Here is a 21,602-nt window from a genome sequence, read left to right on the forward strand (position 1 = left end):
TAGACCAAATTTATTCAACAGAGAGACGGCATACTTTCTTTGGTGAATAAAAATGCTAGTGTGAGTTTGAATAATTCCTATGCCAAGAAAATGATGAAGAAGCCCCAAATCAGTCATTTCATACTTAACCATCATATCCTCCTTGAATTCTTTCAACAGATCATTGCTATTTCCAGTATACACTATGTCATCCACATAGATTGATACCATCAGAATTTCATATCCCCTTGCTTTGGTGTAGAGAGTAGCTTTACTTAGACTTTTCACAAAACCACATTGTGCAAAATAGGTGTCAATCTCTCCATAGAGAACTTTATGAAGTTTATATACTTTGTCTTCTTTTCTTGTGATCACAAATCCATCAGGTTGCTCTACATATACTTCCTCTTCTAGAACACCATTCAGAAAGGCAGATTTAACATCAAGCTGATAGAGTTTCCAATTCTTTTGTGCAGCCAAAGCAATAAGAGTTCTGATTGTATCTAACCTAGCAACATGAGCAAAAGTCTCATTACAGTCTATTCCTGGTTTCTGGGCATATCCCTTTGCAACAAGCCGTGCCTTGTTCTTTTGTACAGTTCCATCAAGGTTGAGTTTGGTCTTAAACACCCATTTAACTCCAATTACAAGCTTGTTTGATCGATAGTCTACCAGTTCCCAGGTTGCATTTTTTTCAATCAAGGGAAGTTCATTCTTCATGGCTTTCATCCAAGACTCATCATCAGCAGCATCTTCATACTTCTCAGGTTCCATAATGCATAAGTTGCATTGAGCAAGTACATCATCCAAATTTCTCCTTCTCAATGAAGTATGATAAAAAACTTGGGAGCCTCTCACATCTTCACATGTTCTGCTAGAAGGTTCACTTGATTGGACTTGTGGAGTAATCTGAGTATCATCAGTACCACTTGGAGTTTCTCTTAAACTACCAGGTGACAGGTTGTTTGAAACTTGAGTCTCATCTTCAATGAACTCACTTCTTGGTATCTCAAAAGACTGCCACTCATAATTGGGCATAGTCACATGTTTTTCTGTGCTTTCTTGCCAATCCCAACTTGACTCTTCATCAAACACAACATCTCTCGACAATATTAACCGTTTAGAGAGGGGATCAAAAATTATGTATCTTTCTCACACTTTGCATAACCAACAAAAACTCCCTTTAGACTCTTAGCTTCTAGTTTGTGTCTTAGCTCGGATGGAGTGTGAACATAACAAACGGAGCCAAATACCTTCAAATGAGCAATACCCAGTTTCCTTCCACTGTAAGCTTCAAAGAGGGTTATGTTGTCAAGAGACTTGGTAGGACATCGATTCAGAATATAAACTGCAGTATGTACAGCTTCTGCTCACATATAGTAAGGCATCCCTTTATCATGTAGTATAGATTTTGCCATTTCAATCACTGTTCTATTTTTCCTCTCCACCACTCCATTTTGTTGTGGAGTGTATGCAAGAGAGAGCTGCCTTGAATGCCTTCTGTATCATAGAGTTGATTGAATTTAGTAGATAAGAACTCCTCCTCTGTCACTCCTCAAACATTTCACTTTTAAACCAGTTTGCAACTTAGTCATTGCTTTAAATTTCTTGAAACAAGAGAAAGCATCGGATTTATATCTAAGAAAGTATACCCAAATCATTCTTGCTGCATCATCCACAAGCAGCATAAAGTACTTGTTTCCTCTAGTGGATTCATTTCTCATTAGGCCTACATAGATTAACATAAACCAATTCGAGTGGAGCACTTGCTCTTTGTGCTTGACCACTAGGAAAACTTTCTCTGTGTTGTTTACCATATTGACAGCCTTCACAGACTCTATCATATTCTTCTAGATATGGTAGACCATAAACCCTGCCTTTATCCTGCAATTTATTGATTCCACCAAAGTTTAAGTGACGTAATCTACTGTGCCAAGTCTAAGTACAATGAGCAAAACTAGTCTTCAACACAAGTTGATTTTCAGCCCTTAGAGATAAAGGATAGCATCTGTTTCCTTTAATTTTCACACTGATAATTTGACATTCCAGATAAGGGCCATCAAAAACAGTACATATACTTCCACCAAACACAAGATAGTATCCGTGCTCATCCATTTGTCCCACACTTAGTAGATTATCCTTTAAACCAGGTAAGTACATGACTTCTCTGATGTATTTCCTCCCTCTGTTAGTTTCAATTGCCAGGGATCCCATTTCTGCCACATTCACTAACACTCCTGGTGGCATTTGAACTTTCCTTGCAACATTAGTCTTCACATCAACAAGAAGATCAACATTCCATGTCATATGGTTGCTGCAGCCACTGGCAATATACCATTCCCCATTAACCTTTGATTCAGCAACAACACAATTTGCATAAAGTAAGTTTCCAGTCACTTCCCTTTGATTTGCATAGTTTGCTTTCTGAACAGCTTTTCCAACAGTACATTCTTTGGCCCAGTGTCCAAATCTATCACAGTTATAACACTTAGATTTCCCCTTGTGCCTACATTCACCATAATGAAATTTAGAGCACACCTTGCACTGAGGTTTTGTACCCTCTTGATCCATGATTTGAGGAGAAATACTATTCTGTGCAGCATTAAGAATTGGCTTTTGCTGAAACTTGGGTTTTGAATCCCACTTCTTACCTTTCTGATTATAAATTTTTTGTGGCTTAAACGTACTAGACTGAGCATACCCTCGATTTTGTCCTTTTGAATTAACAGTAAGAGAAGAAAATTCTCTCTCAGTTGCATCAGAGGAATGCAAATCAAACCTCTGCTCTTGACTCTTTAATATAGCTAGTACCTCTTGTAGCTCAACAGATTCCAGACATTTGGTGTTTTCTATCACTAAACATATAGGATCATACATCTTAGTGAGACTATTAACACCTTCTGAACTAATCTCTCATTTGGAAGAGTTTCACCAAACGTCTTCATTTGATTAATCAGATCATTTAAACGAGTAAGATACCCAGACAAGGATTCATCATTATGCATTCTAGTGTATTCAAATTCTCGTCTAAGATTTTGTAGTTTCATAGACCTTACCTGATCCCCACCATGATATTCACCATATAACAGATCCCATGCCACCTTTGCTAAGTTTGCATTTGCGATTCGAGGGAATATCTGATCGGAGACTGCGCTTTGAGTGATGCCAAGGGCTTTTGCATCTTTCATGAAGATTGCAGTCATTTTCTCATCATCAGTCACCATCAGCGTCAGTATCTTCATCAGTCTTTGCCTTCTTTTTCGAATCGGGAGTCGTAATCCCTTTCTCCACCAGATTCCATAGTCCATGTGACTTGAAAATAGAGACCATTTTGATTCTCCAGAACTTGTAGTTCTCACCGGAGAAAATCGGAGTTCTCACTTCAGCATTCCCAGATTTGATCGTCGCAAACTTGTGTGAACCCAGAAACGCAACACAGTGCATGCCCAGTTCTAATCACAACCTGGCTCTGAGGCCATGTTAGATTGAATTAAGCTATGATTATTCTCTTGTTAAATGGATTCGAAGAAGATGATAAAATTGGAAAATGGTTTCTTCTCACTCTCTGCAAGATGCAGAGGTGCTCTCTTAATTTTTGATATTTTTCACACACCTCTCACACACAAGTCGTGAGATGAGGAATATAGTTGTTAGGGACTGTTGGATTCATTCTCACTCCTAGCTTAGATCACAGCCGCACATCACATGGCTCTCATGGCCTTTGCAAAACAAAACTTTACACTTGGCATTCTAAGCACAAGTGGATACACCAATTAAATCATAAAATTATCCTATCAGCTCACAACTTATAATTCAACATCCCCGAAAAAAAAAAAAAAAAAAAAAAAAAGGATTAAAAGAGACAACTATTTTCATGACTAACCTACAAATCCTAAAAAACTTTCCTTAATTTATATATTAATGATCAATCAGATTCAACTTGACAAGCAAGAAATAACGTACAGGGAGGGAAAGGGCCGTATTTCAACTTTTGCTTTTATTGACCTCCTATACTTCAGTCAATCGGAAGACGTAGAAAAGTAGCTGAGCAGAAAAGTAGCTCAGGAGCACTATAAATAGTCTGCATTTGTGCAAGCAATGCAATGCAAACACAAAACCTCAAATGGATCCCACAGCAGTAGCTACTAAGCCTCATGCTGTTTGCATTCCGGCTCCAGCTCAAGGCCATATCAAGGCAATGATTAAATTTGCAAAGCTCCTCCACCATAGAGGTTTTCATATTACCTTTGTCAACACTGAGAACAACCACAAGCGCTTTCTAAAATCTCTGGGCCCCAATTCCCTTGATGGCTCACCTGATTTCCAGTTTGCAGCCATCCCAGACGGCCTTCCAGATTCAGATGAAGATGCCACCCAAGATGTCCCATTGCTTTGTGATTCAATCAGAAAACAAAAATTATTGGCTCCCTTTCGTGAACTACTAATGAATCTCAACAGTGATGCCATATCAACATCCATTAATCCTCCAGTAACTTGCATAGTTTCAGATGGTTTGATGTCCCCGTTCACAATCACAGCCGCTGATGAGATTGAAGTCCCCATAGTGCTGTTCTACACTATTGCGGCATGCAGCTTCATGGGAGTCATACAATTTCGTGCTTTGATGGAAAAAGGCCTGGTACCGCTCAAAGGTAAAATATATTATATATACAACTACAGAAGCTTTAATTAATTTATGGCTCGCTCTTAATTCCTTGTTTCTAAACATGCAAATGAAATTCTCTTTTTTTTTTTTTTTTTGGTAGAGGAGAGCTGTTTGACAAATGGATATCTGGAAAAGGTTATAGATTGGATTCCAGGAATGAAAGATATCCGTTTAAGGGAGCTCCCAACCTTTATTCGGACTTCAGATCCCGACGATATCATGTTTAACTTTATGATGGAGATAACTGATAGAGTTCATGAAGCTTCTGCAGTTGTTCTTCATACTTTTGATACCTTAGAGCCAGATGTTTTGGAAGCTCTCTCATCTATGCTTCCACTTGTTTATCCAATTGGCCCTCTTCAATTACATCTGAATCAAATACCAGATCAGCCCTTGAATATTGGATACAGTCTATGGAAAGAAGAAACAGAATGCCTCGAGTGGCTAAACACTAAGGCGCCAAATTCAGTTGTGTATGTGAATTTTGGCAGTATAACAGTTATGACACCTGAACATCTTGTCGAGTTTGGCTGGGGACTTGCAAAGAGCAAGGTGCCCTTCTTTTGGGTAATTAGACCTGATTTAGTTATTGGCCAATCAGCACTTTTGCCGCTGGAGTTTGTGGATGAAACAAAAGAAAGAAGTCTCATTGCGAGTTGGTGCCCACAAGAGCAAGTCCTTAACCACCCATCAGTGGCAGGATTTTTAACACACAGTGGTTGGAATTCAACCCTTGAGAGCCTCACTGCAGGAGTGCCTATGCTCTGTTGGCCATTCTTCGGCGACCAGCAGATGGACTGCCGCTATAGTTGCAATGAATGGGGCATTGGCATGGAAATTAGTAATGATGTGAAGAGGGATGAAGTAGAGAGGCTTGTCAGAGAGTTAATGGATGGGGAGAAGGGTAAGAAGATGAAAAATAAGGTCATGGCGTGGAAGAGCTTGCAGAAGAAGCTACTGGTCCACATGGTTCTTCATCCAAAAACTTAGACATGCTAGTGAATCAAGTGCTACTAAAAAAAACTAGACGTCATCCGTAAGAATATTTCTTGTCAATGCTTTGTTATTGTTGTCCATTGCCTTAATTAATAATCAACTATAGCTGTATTAAACATGTAATATTGTGGTACCATACAATAATTTTTCAACGTAGTTCTTTTAGCTTCTCATTAGTCATTAAATTATACACGCATTGTTAGGCATAACATGTATTATATTTTATATCAACTCGAAGTAAAAAAAGCAACATGACATAAGAAGCCATAAGTATTCATTAGTATTTAAATGCATAACATTGAAAAGAAGAAAAGTCAAACATGATTAAAGCAAATTTGTCAAATTTAGTAGATAATTTAATGATTTAGTAAATAACAAGCAACTTAGCTCGCACGATGCCGTGGGTCTAAAACGATGTTAAACGTATAAAATATGTTAAAATATATTTACTTCTATATCAAAACATATTTACATCTTTAATTATAATCAATAAAAAACAAAAGATACATGTTTGTACAATATATTACAACACTCTTGAGGCTCGTGTCTTTAGTTCTAGTGATTCATGCCTCGTCAGCAAATCAACCATTTGTTCTTTACCAATGTCCAAGGCCTGTTATGGAGAAGGCAAATGGAGTATAAATGTCAATGGGGCTACCAACACGTAACTTAAATTTAGTTAAGAAAATATATTAAATCTAAAAGCAAGAAATTAGCAGATAGCTAAATCATGTAGAAAGTCATAATAATAATCATAATTTAGATGAAACACATGAAACTGGAGTGGTCTTAATGCATTTATATCGAATTCAAAATAGAAGAAAATTCAATTATGCTGGAATGAAAAATTTTAAGCTTTTAACATAATAAATTCGACGGCACATACTGCTCATTCGATATGTGGTATGGCAAAACTCTAAAACTTATGCAAGTTTACACAATCATACTTGGCACTCGTCAGTTTTCTTCACCTATTACAAATGCAGAGCAGCACTACATTCCAAAGTTAATTTCAATAGGAAATATTCGAAACGGTTGTTTCAGAAATCCTTGTGGGCATCTTGAATTTGCTGAACCTATTTTGGTGTGCCAGTCTTTGGGTGGAACTCCCACACCTGGGACTTGCAGCCATGTTTCCAATTGCTGCATCTCGTGCATCCCGTCCCTATTGCTTAAGGGAAACATGGCTGCAATTGGAAACATGGCTGCAAGTCCCAGTTGTGGGAGTTCCTCTCATTAATATAAACAATCATTGGAGACCAAACAGCACACACTCATCAATAACAAATTAGCAACCTTTGGCTCAGGATAGACATAATGCATACAGAAAAATAAAAGTATAACAAAAAACTTGCACACAAACTTTTGCACTGAAGATGATGAGAATTAAAAATATAACACCAGAACTTCCACTTTCAAAAACAAATTGTGGACCTACGGATTAGGAAAAAGCCGTAAGGCACTTCATCGCATTTGTCTGGGTCTGATATCTGCAAGCCGTTCACATATACCTATCAAAGTGAACAACACCATTAAATGATAGGGTTGACATCTATTTGTACATCCACAAAATAGAAATAATGAAGGAGACATAGAAAGCAAACCAAAAGTACTACTATTTTGCAATGGAGGCTATATAAGTGATAGTTTCAGCAACATGTTGCTGAACCTGCATTTATCAAGACGTATTGTTAAATCTTCCTAACTACAAATTTAAAACTATAAAGTACCTAAACATTTTCTCACTCCAACCAAGGATAGCAGAAAGTAAACAAACTAATATCTCAACTGATTGGTTAATGTCCTGTTAACCTTCCACTTGTTGTTTATATAAGGATATTGCTGCAACAAAATCAAATATAGTTATAATAAATTCAACCAATATGGCATGAAAACCATGGGAATTAATCATATGAATTGAGTTAATTGCCTGAAAAACAGAACACAAAACATATTAAACCACCAAAAAAACAGACCGATGTCCAAAGTTTGCAATGAAATACAGAGACTTAAAAATTAACAGGAAGAAATAGTGACAACCATTGTTAAAAATACACTCAAAGTGTTAGTAAGATTAGATACAAAACATTTAAGCATTTATAAAACAACATGAATAAATAGAGGAAAAATTAACAACTCACCCTATAGAAATTAATCAAACATTGTAAGCCTGCAATGAACAAAACAAACAGTGCAAATTAACAAAAAACCAAAAAAAAAAAAAAATCAAACAAGCAAAAATTCAAAATAAATCAAACATGCAAGAATAAAAATTAAATAACATTAAACACGACATCAATCCAAAACCCAAACTTTATTTCTTTTCTTTTCCTCCAAATCAGACCCCTCAAATCCAAAATGGATCGAGCCCAGGGGACCTGCAATTTCTCACCGGTTCCAGAAGTCGCATGCCCTGGGGTTCTACACAGAGAAGATCAAATAAAACTCCTGATTACCTGCTATTGGAAACAAATAATAAATATATAGGGAATTTTATAGAAAATTAGGATTAGCTTTTAACGGTTCTTACCCAAATTTGGCCAAATTCAAGCCTACCCTCAACGATTCCAGTTCGTAAAGCCTCAACTCAGCATCACACAGAAGAATGTTAAACATGCAACACGGAAACAAACCAATTCCCTAAACTTTCGAAATTGGGGATGATCTGAATATGGAATAAAACCTAGAATAACTTACCATGAGTACAGAAGGTTTTAGAAAACGATTGAAGCCCATAATTTCACGTGGCAGTGGCCCCTAGTGGTCGCATTGGTTCCGCTGCAAGAGAGAGAGTAATTGAAATATGCAGAACAAAAAAACCATAGAAACAACAGAAAGAAAAACTCAAAATTTTTAGTAAAATTAAGAACAACAATCACTAATCACACAACCAAAATTAATAGAAATAAAAAATTAGTATGCACGAAAGACCAAAATAATCTTTGAGGGGGAGGAAATCGATGAAACATCGAACCTTGAGAACTTGATTTTCTGGGTAGCGAGTGGAAGAGCAGAAACAGGCTTGAAGGGGGTGAGTTCGGTTGGATTCTAGGGCTTGATAGGTGTGCATGTAGTCGAAATCAGTGATGGGGAGAAAATTGATTTCGTGCAAGAGATTTTTTTGTTCGAATCAAGTCGAGCAGGAAGAAAAAGAAAACCGAGTTTCTCGCTTCAGGTTGCTAATCATGGTTTTTAGCAAGAAAGGGAGGGAGAGAGAGAGAGAGAGAGAGAGAGAAACAGAGAACTGGAGATCGGGGAGCCATTAGAGCACGAAGAGCTTTTGTGAGGCAGAGATCAAAATCGAAATCAAAAAAGGAAGGCTCGAGAACTTCTGGAACCATGCAAACGCGTCAACATCTCATAAAAGTAGAGGACGCGTGGATATCAGGGGCTCAGCTTCCTGAAGAAATCGACAGATTTCTATCGCACAGCAGGGACAAAAACGCCATTTTACTGTATAATAAACACAAAAAAGCAAAACTTAAAGAACAATTAAAGGGCAAAAACGGAAGAACACTGGCGAATGAATAGTAAAAAGGACACAAGGGAATTAATCAGAAAGTTAGGCGTTTAGTGTATATATAATTTAATCGTGGATCTCTTATTCCAATAACATTTGAACCATAAAAATTTCAAAATATATGGGTGTTATGGTATCAAATCACATCCTTTGTGGTGGCTGGCGTATGGACCATTGCCTTGCCAACTCCTCCTAGTCCAAGTGTAATCTCATGATCATATGGTCCAATCGAAAATAAAGTGAAACGACTTGTAGTTGTAGACTTGTAGTGCTTGATGTATGAAGTGAGGTAGCAAATGGAGAGATGATATGCCATCTATATTAGAACAATTTACATGGTATCGGTATATTGTCATGTGACGTTTTGTATCATTAAATTAAAAATATATACATAAAAACTTACACATATCTCCCTTTTATAGAAAAGCTACTAACGAAGGCTTCAAAATTTTTAAATTTAACTAAAAGTCTTCTAATAACTTTATTTAATGAAAAAGATTAAACTTCAAGAGCATGTCTGTCAAATTAATTACATTTTTGTTCTTTTATGTTTGGTAAACATTCAGCTTCAGCTTTTTTTTCACAATTTTGGGTGAAAAAAAACCAAAAACACAAAGCTGCAAAACCCAACTTTGAAAAACTAGTTTTTTCCCCATCTGTTTTACATAAAAGTTTATCAAACACTATAATACTGTTTTTTTTTTTTTCAAAAACACTTTTATAAAAAAGTTTACCAAACACTCTGCTGCTTTATTTCACAACTGCTTATTCTCATAGCACAGCAGAAGTAAGTTTTTTTTCAAAGTACAACAATACCAAACCAGCCCCACCATGGATATGGACAAGAAAGATTTACCTTGAATTTATGCCCATTTGCAATGTTCCAGTAGAGCCATAAACAACATGCTAGCTAACCTGAAGGGGACTGGCCATCATATTGTAAGTTTACATGCTGGCTAACCTGAAGTGAACTGGCCACCATATTGGAAGTTTCATTAATCGAGCCAATTAGCATCCGATATAGAATTTTCCTCGCTTTTCCGATTCCATGTAACTTCTGGTTCTTGGTCCTTATGTGAATGAAATTGACTTTCTTCAATTTCGGTTTCAAAATACTACAGTCTAATGATATTTTTTTCACTTGAAAGTGAGAGGTCTTAGGTTCGAATCTCATGGATGACGAATTCGATATATACCAAATTAGGTTGCACATTGTGTAGTTTTGCTGAACTCTCACTTCCCTTAATGTAAAATATCGATGTACTAAAAAAAAATTAACATTTTTGTTTCTCTTCATAAATTGTCTATACCACATAAAATGTAAGACGTTCCCTCATCCTTCATCCACACACAACTCTACCAAAATTTATATCAAGACGCGACATAAAAAGTAAGACGTTTCCTCGTCCTTCATCCACACACCACTCCTACCAAAATTGGTATCAAGACGCGATTAAAAATTATTTGTACCATATCAACTGATCATACGCACAATGAACAGATCAGAGCTGGTGTTTGTTCCGACACCGGCGGTTGGTCATCTTGTATCAACCATAGAGTTTTCGAAACGATTACTCGACTGTTGTGATAAATTCTCTGTTACAATCCTTGTCATGAAACCACCATATGAATCCTCCACTACTTTGGACTCAAACCCTAGCACTGCTCGATCACTTGCAGCCTCCCACGCCCACATAAAAATCATAGACCTTCCCAGTGTGAACCGCCCATTCGAGATTCTTCAACAATCTGTGGAGAAATACGTCACAGTTTACATAGAGAACTACAAGTGCCACGTCAGAGACGCCATAGCTGACCATGTTCTGCCGAACTCCTCCGTTTCTGGTTTGGTTATTGATATGTTCTGCACCACCATGATTGACGTAGCCAATGAGTTTAAGGTTCCATCTTATCTGTTTTTCACTTCCGGGGCTGGTTTTCTAGGGCTTCTCCTCCACCTTCCGGGCCGGTATGACCGACTCGGCACAGTTTTCAAACCATCAGACCCTGAGTCTGTTGTGCCGAGTTATGTCAATCCAGTTCCTGCAAATGTGCTTCCTTCGTTTGCTTACATGGACACCGGGTACAGTTGCTTTGCAAACCATGCTAGGAGGTTCAAGGAAACCAAGGTTATAGTCGTCAACACACTTTTTGAGCTGGAGTCCCATGCGGTTGGCTCACTTTTGGATTGTGAGACTGAGATCCCTCCTGTTTACACGGTGGGACCCTTGATTGGTGAGCATCATGTGCAGCCGTCTGATCGGGCCAAATTTGGAAAGATCATGACGTGGCTTGATGGTCAGCCTCCAAAATCAGTGGTGTTCCTCTGCTTTGGGAGCTTTGGAAGTTTTGATGAGGCCCAACTGAGAGAGATTGCGGTTGGATTGGAAAAGAGCGGTATGAAATTCTTGTGGTCCGTACGGAAAACCCCACCCGCGGGCCAGTTTGTAATGCCAGGTGAGACAATTTATTTTTGGAAAATAATTTTAGCACATCTTTTTATGTTATATATATATATATATATATTTAGATTTTTGAATTAATATTTGAATCAAAATAAAATTAAGAAACATACATAATGTAAAATGAGGTTTTAAAATGTGTTAGCGGCTTAGGGCCTCGGCATTTAGGCGCGGGCCTAGGTCTTTTTTTTTTTTTTTAATTGAATTTATTATGTAATATATAAATAAATGTTTATACTTTAAGAAAATACATAATTGTATTGGATTTAAATTGCAAAAAATGAGGAACAATCATATAATGAGTGTTCATTTAGGTATTTAACAAGTCTCTTACAATTTATTGAAAAATAAAATCTAAAATAAAATTTAATATTTTCTATTTAAGTGGGTAGCAACTTGTCAAACATTACGTCTCTTACTCTCGTAGATAATTTAATCATTATTTTTCAACTTGTTAGTGAATTTGGTCTTATCCCCTCCAAGTGTAAATTTTGTGAACATTTCTAAGCTTAGAAAATGTAATGGCAGGTGAGTACGCAAATCATGAGAAGTTTTTGCCTCAAGGATTCTTGGAGAGGACCAAAGATGTTGGTATTTTGTGTGGCTGGGCCCCACAAGTGGAGGTCCTAGCCCACAAAGCGATTGGAGGGTTTGTTTCGCACTGTGGGTGGAACTCCATATTAGAGAGCATGTGGCATGGTGTCCCTGTTGTGACTTGGCCTCTGTCTGCAGAGCAGCAGATTAATGCCTTTCAGATGGTGAGGGATTTGGGATTGGCCGTGGAGCTGAGATTGGACTACAGAAGGGACAGTGGTAATCATTTCGTGGTGGCGGATGAGATTGAGAAGGCTGTGAGGTGTGTGATGGACGGTGATGGTGCGGTGAGGAAGAGGGTTGAGGAGATGAGTGAAGTGTGCAGGAAGGCTGTTGGAGATGGTGGATCTTCCTCTACTTCGTTTCGACATTTGATTGAGGTTATGTTGGCAAGCCTTGACAAAAAGGAGGAATGATGGGATTAGTCGCACATATGCCCACGGCACAATATAATTGCTTTTATTTTGGGGAACTACAAATATAAATAACTAGAATTTGTTCATTTGCACATTCGCGACTGATCTTAGTTGTTTGATTGTGGTCACGGGTAAGGTGAAATTCACAATAGCCTTTACAAGCCTGGAATAGATGAATAATTGTGGTTTGCCACCAGTTGTCTATCTTTTTCTAAGAAAAAACTCAAGTAAGAGCAACTGATTTTGTGTGCTCAATGACAATTCTAGTGCAATGTTTATTAACGCATGGTTTGCTTAAGAAACGGACTTAACTATAAGTGATTTTCGCACTTTGTTTTCCTCGCGCACTCCTTCATTTCTTTTTTCTAGCATATGGAATACATCGAGAGGTAGAAACACAATAAATGCCGAATGAGCAACGCAAGTGCGCAAATCACTACCCAGGCAAATACCTATATTGGAGGAACGTAGGAAAATGGAATTTTAAGGACAAAGAGAACATATTTCTTCTACAAAGTAATGTTGCTTTTATTCATCATCCAGATTACAAAGACAATTAAACGAATTTAACAAATTAAATGAAACAATAAAAAATTACAAATGAGGAATTAAATTTAATCCTTCATATATTTCCATCCGATCTCAAATAATTGGAGAACCTCACACGATCCATTGGATCTTTCTTCTTTTTCTTGAAATGCTTAGAGGCAGCTTTCAGCACCTTATTCCACACCTGAACACCAATTACACAACTTCATATCTTAGAAATCAAAAAACAGATCAACCAGAAATTTTCGGTTACCAGATTGATTAAATTTCCAATGGGTAAATCCTGAGAACACAGATTACAAAAAAAGGCAGTACCTTCGAGGCTATGGGGTTACAGTTAACGTTAACAGGAGTCGGAGAGAAATCAGAGGCCAAAACCATCTTGCTTTTCTTCCTCTTCATCAGCTTGTTCTTCAGAGCACTCCGATTCAGATTGAAACAAGTTGCGGTTGTGGGGATCTTCTTCTTCTTAATGCCGGAACCGGCTTCGACAAGGCTGTTCTGATTCTTCACTTCCAACCCCATCTCAAAATTGAGCTTACGCGGCGTCGCGAAATCCAAATCCAAATCCAGGTCCAAATCCACGGGAGCGTAAGCCCGGGGGACCAACGGGGACCATATCGAGCTCTGCGAGTAGTCGAAATCAAAGGCGGAGTTGTCCGGGAACTTGCAGAGCAGCTCGTTTGACATCACTGGCTGCAAATACTCCACCACTTTGCAAGCGCAGCTCAAACCCAAAAAACTCTCTCTCTCTTCTTCTTCTTCTTGCTGTCTGAGTGAAGTGAGATAATATGCTTCTTCTTCTACTTCCATTAACGAAGTGAAAAGCTAACAACTTTGGTGTTTTTTTTGGTCGCAAAAGCTAAGATCTTTTGTGTTGGGAAGTTTGGTTTTGGAGCAGAGTCAGACTAAGGAGAAGGAGGACAAGACGGGACAAGAAAGTTACCGTTACCGTGGGTTTTAGTGTTTGCTTTTAAAATGTCCAACGGCCGAAACAATGTGATGTCTGACCAAAAAACATTCTGATATGTCGGATCTAGGCCCAAACATCTGATATGTTAGATTTAGCCCTGCTTCTATTTCAAGCCCAAAACAAGTTTTTTTTTGTACTTGGGATTTTACATTTCAATTAGCTCATGGAAATCAAGATTACTGAGTAATTTTTCTGCGTACATAAAACATGGATCACGTAGTGTTAATATTTAACTCAAATTATAATTCTTGTTATAACACATTACATGGTACACAACGTGATTTGTATTTCTGGTACCGATTAAAATTTCTCTAACATTACAACCATGAACTTCCAAAATAAGAGAAGTAATTTCCACACTCTCATTTTTTCAACCTTGGGTTGAATAAATCAAAATAAATTAAAGGTATGAACAAAAGAGGGGTGTAAAAAGAGAAAAAGAGTACTACACCAAAATAAGTCTCCTCCTTGTCTTGTTGATTTCCCCTACACAAAAGTAGAAGAATACATATGTTGAGTGGTCGGAGAAGTTCAAGTATATAAAAAGAGGGTTTTTGCCACTTAATACTGTAGTCTAATGGTATTTCTCTTCACTTGTAAGTAACAGGTCTTAGGTTCGATTTTCATCAAATAAGAATTTGAACTACATTATTAATAGCCCATTGTAAGGCTTAGCCCAATCCCCCTCCCCTCCTCACCCCCATAATGTAGATAATATCGTTTATTCAATAAAAAATAAAAAAAAAGTAGTGCTTTTTAGTCAAAACGGTCCCTATGATTGACATAACTCCTCACTATTTAGTCTCCGACAATGAAAATCGATAGAAGTGGTTTCTAAATAATTTATGGTGGACAAACTCATAAATCACTTTTATCGATTTTTATTGTCCTAGACCAAATTGAAGAATTATGTCAATCTCAGAGACAATTTTTGCTAAAAAGCCTAAAAAGAGTCTACATAATGTCGTATCAACCGTGTCAAGTATGAGAACAAATAACGCGAGTGATTTTAACACATCTCTTTTAGCCTCTTCATGTGTATTCAAGACAAGTGCCACAATCGCTAGCAAAACAGATATAGACAAGCATGTAACTCATAGGTAATAAAAACTCCACTATTAATCATAATTAATTTTTTACTGTTGTCAAAATTTCCACTGTAGTAAACTAAGACAAGTTTAACTTGGTTATTACACGATTAGTACAACCACAAGAGTTAAACCTCAATGTATCTAACCTTAATCTTTCTTCCTTATTTGACCTAAGTTTGAAATACAATCAAACTACATTGGAAGAAAAGATGATGGCTCCCTCAAAGTTTAAGGAAGCACCCAACGGCCGATGACATCCAGTACTAGGCTTTCAGCTACTTCCTTAGGAGGGATGTCAGCCCAAAACTCGACTCGCTTCCACTCCGCAGCAATCCTGGCAAGCAAGTTAGCAGCAGAATTGTCATCCCTAGTGACCGAGCGGAAAGTCACACTCCTAAACTTCTGCAAGTCATGAATGCAACGAAAAACAAGTTCCCTGGTCTCGGAGTGAGGTATCTTGGTCTCACCTGTTATGATCTGAAACGAAAATGGATGATTACCTTCGATCTGTAGGTAATCAATGCCTTCTGTCATGGCAAACTCAATTGCCCGGGAGAAAGCAATCAAATGCGTTGCCAAACCGTCCCTGACCTTGCCTGAAGGTCCAGCAATGGCAGATTTGAATACAGCATTGTGATCTCTCACAATGCAAGCAAAAGATCCAGTCTGTGATTCCGGCTCGTGGTGAGCAGCAAAGCTGATCTTCCATGCATTATTGGGGGGCGGAGTCCATGAAATGTGCCGGACAGGCGCTATCCAATTTGCATTTAGCATATCTAGGAGAGGTCTTGCAGCCATATATGTTTTTGTCCTGAATGAGGCTACAGCTTAGCAACAAACACACAATGGCTACTAATTCGAACACTTAGACCCAAATTTATACTATGAGTTTACCTAACCACCTCGTCCAAAACAGGTCATCATGCCATTTCAGGTCATAGATTATAAGAAAGGTAAAAATCGTGCTATGGAAAGAGACCGTTGAATACAGTCAATTTCCTTCTAAATGCAAGAAATCTACCAATTCTAGATATGCAATTCTAGATATGCTATAGATGGTAAGAGACCGTTGCCAACGGCATCATAATTTTATAACATTTCGAGCAAAAACATAATTGACATTCTGAATAATGAACATGACTAGATTTGCTTTTTAAACTCGAGAACAGTTCAAGCCTCACTTACCATAGCTGGCAAGCGGTTGTTGGCAACGGTCATATAACTTATTGTGCAAGTTTAGATGCTGTGTTTAAATTTGAACTCTAAAACATAATTTGAACATACTGGGTAAGTAACTTCTTCCCAAAGTCCCCTAAGGAGGAAGAGTTAGGTTACGAGTAGCAAAATCTTGTTGCCGAATGGTAACAGAACGGCCAAATTATAACAGGTTGACATAGAATCTTCAATTGAAAAGTTATCAACAGGAATGAGAGCTCTGGACTTATAGTCAACCAAGCGTGATTGGTGAAGAGTATAATTTCTCTCTTCTGCAAAATCAAGTAAAGGAGTTTTATGCGGAACTTAAATTTTATGTCTCGATAATTCTTAGACCTTCTAGTTGTTCTTAGCTAGAACTGAAAGTCAGTACCTACTATGTGTCTGCAATGAAATATACAGAGAGTAAGACATGCCAAAAAATAAGATGGCATGTTATCCTTAACGACGAGTGAAAGTTTTATGCAGTTCTTTTGTTCCCAATTCCAGTATGGTGTGTGATTGTGGCCTTTCAGCCTCCGTGCCTTCGTGGTTACATTGGCAAACAAAAACTCCTAGGTATCAGGTTCAATGATGAGCACGAACCAAGAGTTTTAAGGCGTTCCATCAAATATATACGTTTCATAATATTGTTAAACTCACTGAACAGAAGACAAGTATACGAGAAAAGAGTTTTAAGGCGTTCCATTATGATGCAAAAGAAAAGATGCTAAACATCTTGGGATGGTAAGAGATCAGCTACAGAGACAAGATTAAAAGTTCGAAAACTACTTATCGAAGGACTCATAACTTCCGGAGAAATGCAGAATCTAATATAGAGAGTGAGAGAGAATAGAAGTGTGCGTCGCTTTTGAGTGGAAAGCAAGCAAAATACAGTTCAGAAAACTCTGCAATGTTCATATTTTCTCCACTGCCAAGCAAGAATATATTCAAAGGAAGCAACAAAAAATCTTAGACTACAAAGTAGTGAAGAGGAATCTTCTTTAATTAGCTTTACTTTATGTCCTGCCTATATATATCTCCCAAATGTTTTCTTGGAAGATGACTCAGTTAAGCAAAACATTTCAGACTGGTTTTTTTAGTGTTTTGGAGCTCACAATGTATTGCATGAGATTGAGCATCATACCAATTTTCTACATCTCCATTTCAATCACAACTTTCTCCATTCTATGTGGTAAGCAAGTCCTTCTCTTTGTGTCCAAAGTCATTAATTTAGCCCTCTTCATGAGCGAGAGAAACTTACTTACGTCTGGAATGTCTCAATGGCGGTGTCTCAAGCCTATCACGTGCCACAATGTGTTTTCACTTCTCACATTGAAGTGTGTTATTGACTTGTAGTACCGTCATTGTGGCAATATGTCACTATGACAATATTCCAAGCCTATCATTTAACTTTGCACATTGGAGTGCGTAATTGACGAGTTACCATTAGTGTAACGTACTAGTTGCATGCAAGTTCTTTCTTCCTACATACAACTTACATTGCTTGGACAACTTTTACAACTAATTCTATGGTTTGTTTTGGTGCAGATGCAAGAAGTTTTGCCCAATTCTTTAAACTACACAAAAGCAATTCAATCTATGAATTAGAGAAGAACAAGCTGAAAGCAATATATCACTTGGACTTACAATTTCCATTGCCTTCCCCAAATATTGAATTTACACCGTCCGATGCCAGCTCTCCCTCTCCCTCCTCATCACCACCGTTGGATTCACGAGCACCAGGAAATCTCCCTCTTCCAGATCCATACTCTGTACTCCCACCCATTCCTTCAAACCCACCTCTTACAAATCCTCCTTCATCTGGGCCCACTTCCTCACCCATCCCAAACCCACCACAAAATGGGCCTAGCCCATACCCACCAACCACAATCCCAATACCGCCCAAAAATTCTCCTATCCCACCCAAATCCATCCCAACCCAACCAATCTCTCTGCCCCCCATAGCTTCCCCTCCGCCGTCCGGGCCACCATCTCCTCCGCACAAAAAGCCACCGCAGTCTGCAGCGTGGTGCGTGGCCAACCCGGCGGTGCCGGACCCGATAGTCCAAGAAGCCCTAGACTATGCATGTGGGTCGGGGGCGGACTGCAAGTCAATCCAGCCCAGTGGGTCCTGCTACAAGCCCGACACATTGTTGTCGCATGCTTCGTACGCCTTCAACAGTTACTGGCAGAAGACCAAGGAGGCTGGAGGCACTTGTGATTTTGGAGGGACTGCCATGCTTGTCAAAGTTGATCCAAGTAAGTCCAAATTGTTCCTTCGACAAAAAAAAAAGTCCAAATTGCTGCCCAATCAAGATATAATTTTCAATACGAATTGTCCTTATATATATTTGGCATATTGTACTTGATATTTCGCAGGGCTTTGATCTAGACATTATTTTGAATTTATTATTAATAACGCATGGGGGAAGAGTTCGAAACTTTTACAACACTTTAGGGTAAAGAGAGTTTTGAATTCGAAACACATATCTAGAAATCTAAGATGCTATCTACTAGGATATTGCACCGCATGCTGATTCAAGAACACTAACACACAGCATGCTAATTAACAAATTAATCCTTGCATGATTGTGACACGGCAGGTTTTGATGGATGCAAATTCTTCTACAAGGGATGATTCATGAAGAAGATAAAGAAAACTCTATTGCACGGAATATATTCCCTTGAGATTTCCAGATTGTCCAGAAACTGCAAGCACTTGTATATTTCTTTCATTTAGCAGGATTAGCAAGAAGGATGAGTTTTTATTCTATCAATAAGTACCAACTCGTGTGGAGAATGATCTCATATAATTATATATTTGGTTGGAAGGGAGCGAACAGCTGCCCAATTACTTGCATTCGATGCCTTCATTCTTTGAAGGGTTTGTTAATTAATGAACATTATCAAGTGAAAGCAAATGAAATGATGTAATTAATAACTAATTTTAAAGAGAAATGTTATTTAGACTCTCTCAATTGGAACTTGCTTAAACATGTAATATTTTTCTTTTATTGAGCTGTAACATATACATAGAGTTAGTTAGGAGCATCTCGAGTAGTGCTTTTATATCCAGTCCTTACAACTATTTAGTCCTTAGGATGCCTTTAAGGGAAAGAATTTTTATTTTATTTTTTTATAAAAATAGGGATTAGGTGTGGAGTCCACACCATATCGAATTTTAACGATCCGAATTGTCTATTTTTGAAGTTACACCTCATAGATCATCCTTGCAAAATATTAGCCAAATCAGAAATATTTAAGACTTTTTTTTAACAAATTTTATCTTGATAATTAAATAAGTAAAAAATTTCAGATTGAATTGAATTAATGCAAATGACTTCAAAACTTTGAATTTTAACAAAAAAACCATCATAGAATTTTATGTACTGAGAAGTACAACAGAAGCTTCAATGTTTAGGTTGACAAAGATAAACCACCAGCACTTAGTGGCATTATACTGCAACTTGCACCAAAACTAGGCCAGCTGCTTACCTTTCTTGGACACCTTAATTAAATGGCTTGCAGTAGTGACCGACGGGTTGGACTTTCATCATTAAACGCCAATACACAGACTTGTTTGCAATAGGAAGACGACGGCAATACATGCTCATTATTATTTCCTCCATATTTGCACAATTCTTTGGCAAACATGACTTTGCACATTACAGAATAATACAAACCCCAACACATGGCCCCAAGTACAACCCTAGTGACTTTTCAATGGAGGTTCGATGATCTTTTTTGTAGCTGCATGTGAAGCATTATTTTTAGGACAAGGACTGTATGCCCTCCCATTTCCGGTGCCCTCTCGTGCTCTCCTGTTTTGTGTGGTCACAGTTAAGCCACGTCAACATTTTATATTGTTTTTTTATAGAGATAATAAGACAAAAATGAATAGTAATATAAAATGTTGACGTAGTTTAACCGTAACCACACAAACAGGAGGACACGGGAAGGCACCGAAAGTGGGAGGGCAGACAATTCTTGTCCTTATTTTTAGTTTGTTAAAAAAATGCACCAATTTTTATCTTTTACATATCATTGTTAATTTTTTATCGTTGATCTTGTTTTATTCATTCAATCCGACAGCTAAAAATTAAGAAATTGTGTAAGAAGTAAAAATGAACGTACGGATAGCATTACCCTACATTGAAATGCAATTGTATGCAGCTAGGGTTATAGCAGCTGTGTAAATTAAAAGGAAGTTCCTACATCCGAATTCCGATAATATAATTTAAAGAAAATTAATGAAAATGACTTGTAAACTTTGAGTTTTAATGATAAGGATAAAATAAAGAATAAAGTGAATAATATCAAGATTGATTTTTAGTATAATAATGTAATTTTTCGTTAAAATAAATAATACCGAAAATTTTTTGTTAAAGTTCCCCGTAATTTAAATGAGAAGATGTATAATAAGGTGCAGCCGACACCCAAATGCAATTGCTACTGTCTCTTCATAAGATAAGAATGCCTAAGCCTAGTGGTGAGGGTGTGGGTGAGGGGTGGGGTAGAAATAGGTCCTAGGTTCGTAACCTGGTGGGGGTAGGGTGGAGGGAGGTTTAAAAATAAAAACCCCAAACTTTCTCTAAGAAAGAGGTGGAAAACAAAACCCAAAAAGAAAAAAAGGAAAACAAAACCCTCCAATAAAAAGAAAAAGAAAAAAAGGCATGTCCTTTAAGTTGAAAAAGTCTAGGGCCTCTTTTGTCCCCATTGTTTTTTTTATACAAGAAAATTTGTTAGTGAAAGCATCACATGTTTAGTTTTGGCAGCATGAACCCCAATCACGGGTTGAAAAGCACACTACATGTTAAAACTTTGCCTGTATCAAAATCCGGGTTATTGATCCTTACCTTTGTCCTTTAACATTATGATTGGATTAGCAATTTGCAAGTACTTAATTTTTTCTTTTTTTTTATACAATGTTGAATTTGTAGTCAGGAAGTATGATATTTAGAAATGCGTTTCTGTACAAAAACATAAGCAAATGATTTAGAATTGGTTCGTTTCGGGTAATCAATATGCACATCCTCTCAATTCATTGTATTTATCATTTCAAATTCATTCATCTAATATTTTACAATGGAGTTTTAACTAATTTAACCTAAGTTTATTAGTGCTTACAAATCTCTCCTCCACACATACCTATATTTGGC

General features: G+C 37.6%; 5 protein-coding genes and 1 long non-coding RNA gene across 6 annotated transcripts; 3 read left to right on the forward strand and 3 right to left on the reverse strand.

Moving 5' to 3' along the window:
• Nucleotides 1-1,917: 1,917 nt before the first annotated feature.
• On the reverse strand, nt 1,918-3,182 carry LOC125474557. Its single transcript, XM_048578482.1, has 2 exons — nt 3,036-3,182; nt 1,918-2,889 (listed from the first exon to the last, which is right to left on the reverse strand). Exons 1-2 carry the CDS (start codon nt 3,180-3,182, stop codon nt 1,918-1,920), a joined length of 1,119 nt encoding a protein of 372 aa, XP_048434439.1.
• An 841-nt stretch (nt 3,183-4,023) lies between these two features.
• LOC103942194 (7-deoxyloganetin glucosyltransferase-like) lies at nt 4,024-5,806 on the forward strand. The gene is made up of 2 exons (XM_009352397.3): nt 4,024-4,631; nt 4,746-5,806. Exons 1-2 carry the CDS (start codon nt 4,103-4,105, stop codon nt 5,633-5,635), a joined length of 1,419 nt encoding a protein of 472 aa, XP_009350672.2. The 5' UTR covers nt 4,024-4,102; the 3' UTR covers nt 5,636-5,806.
• A 297-nt stretch (nt 5,807-6,103) lies between these two features.
• On the reverse strand, nt 6,104-9,152 carry LOC125474148. The gene is made up of 4 exons (XR_007255820.1): nt 8,616-9,152; nt 8,172-8,419; nt 7,080-8,062; nt 6,104-6,254 (listed from the first exon to the last, which is right to left on the reverse strand). It is a non-coding gene; the product is annotated as an uncharacterized LOC125474148 (long non-coding RNA).
• A 1,394-nt stretch (nt 9,153-10,546) lies between these two features.
• On the forward strand, nt 10,547-12,888 carry LOC125474149 (anthocyanidin 3-O-glucosyltransferase 2-like). The gene is made up of 2 exons (XM_048577591.1): nt 10,547-11,618; nt 12,152-12,888. The coding sequence occupies exons 1-2, from the start codon at nt 10,655-10,657 to the stop codon at nt 12,631-12,633; spliced, it is 1,446 nt and encodes a 481-aa protein (XP_048433548.1). The 5' UTR covers nt 10,547-10,654; the 3' UTR covers nt 12,634-12,888.
• Nucleotides 12,889-13,136: 248 nt separating this feature from the next.
• LOC125474150 lies at nt 13,137-14,119 on the reverse strand. Its single transcript, XM_048577592.1, has 2 exons — nt 13,498-14,119; nt 13,137-13,366 (listed from the first exon to the last, which is right to left on the reverse strand). Exons 1-2 carry the CDS (start codon nt 13,993-13,995, stop codon nt 13,256-13,258), a joined length of 609 nt encoding a protein of 202 aa, XP_048433549.1. The 5' UTR covers nt 13,996-14,119; the 3' UTR covers nt 13,137-13,255.
• Nucleotides 14,120-17,485: 3,366 nt separating this feature from the next.
• LOC103955509 (gibberellin-regulated protein 14-like) lies at nt 17,486-19,421 on the forward strand. Its single transcript, XM_048577593.1, has 3 exons — nt 17,486-17,635; nt 17,992-18,702; nt 19,047-19,421. The coding sequence occupies exons 1-3, from the start codon at nt 17,488-17,490 to the stop codon at nt 19,079-19,081; spliced, it is 894 nt and encodes a 297-aa protein (XP_048433550.1). The 5' UTR covers nt 17,486-17,487; the 3' UTR covers nt 19,082-19,421.
• Nucleotides 19,422-21,602: the final 2,181 nt, after the last annotated feature.

This window comes from the organism of the source record quoted next, unplaced genomic scaffold (genome assembly GCF_019419815.1).
Source record: "Pyrus x bretschneideri cultivar Hongxiangsu unplaced genomic scaffold, Pyrus_bretschneideri_v1 Contig12, whole genome shotgun sequence".
Lineage (NCBI taxonomy): Eukaryota > Viridiplantae > Streptophyta > Magnoliopsida > Rosales > Rosaceae > Pyrus > Pyrus x bretschneideri.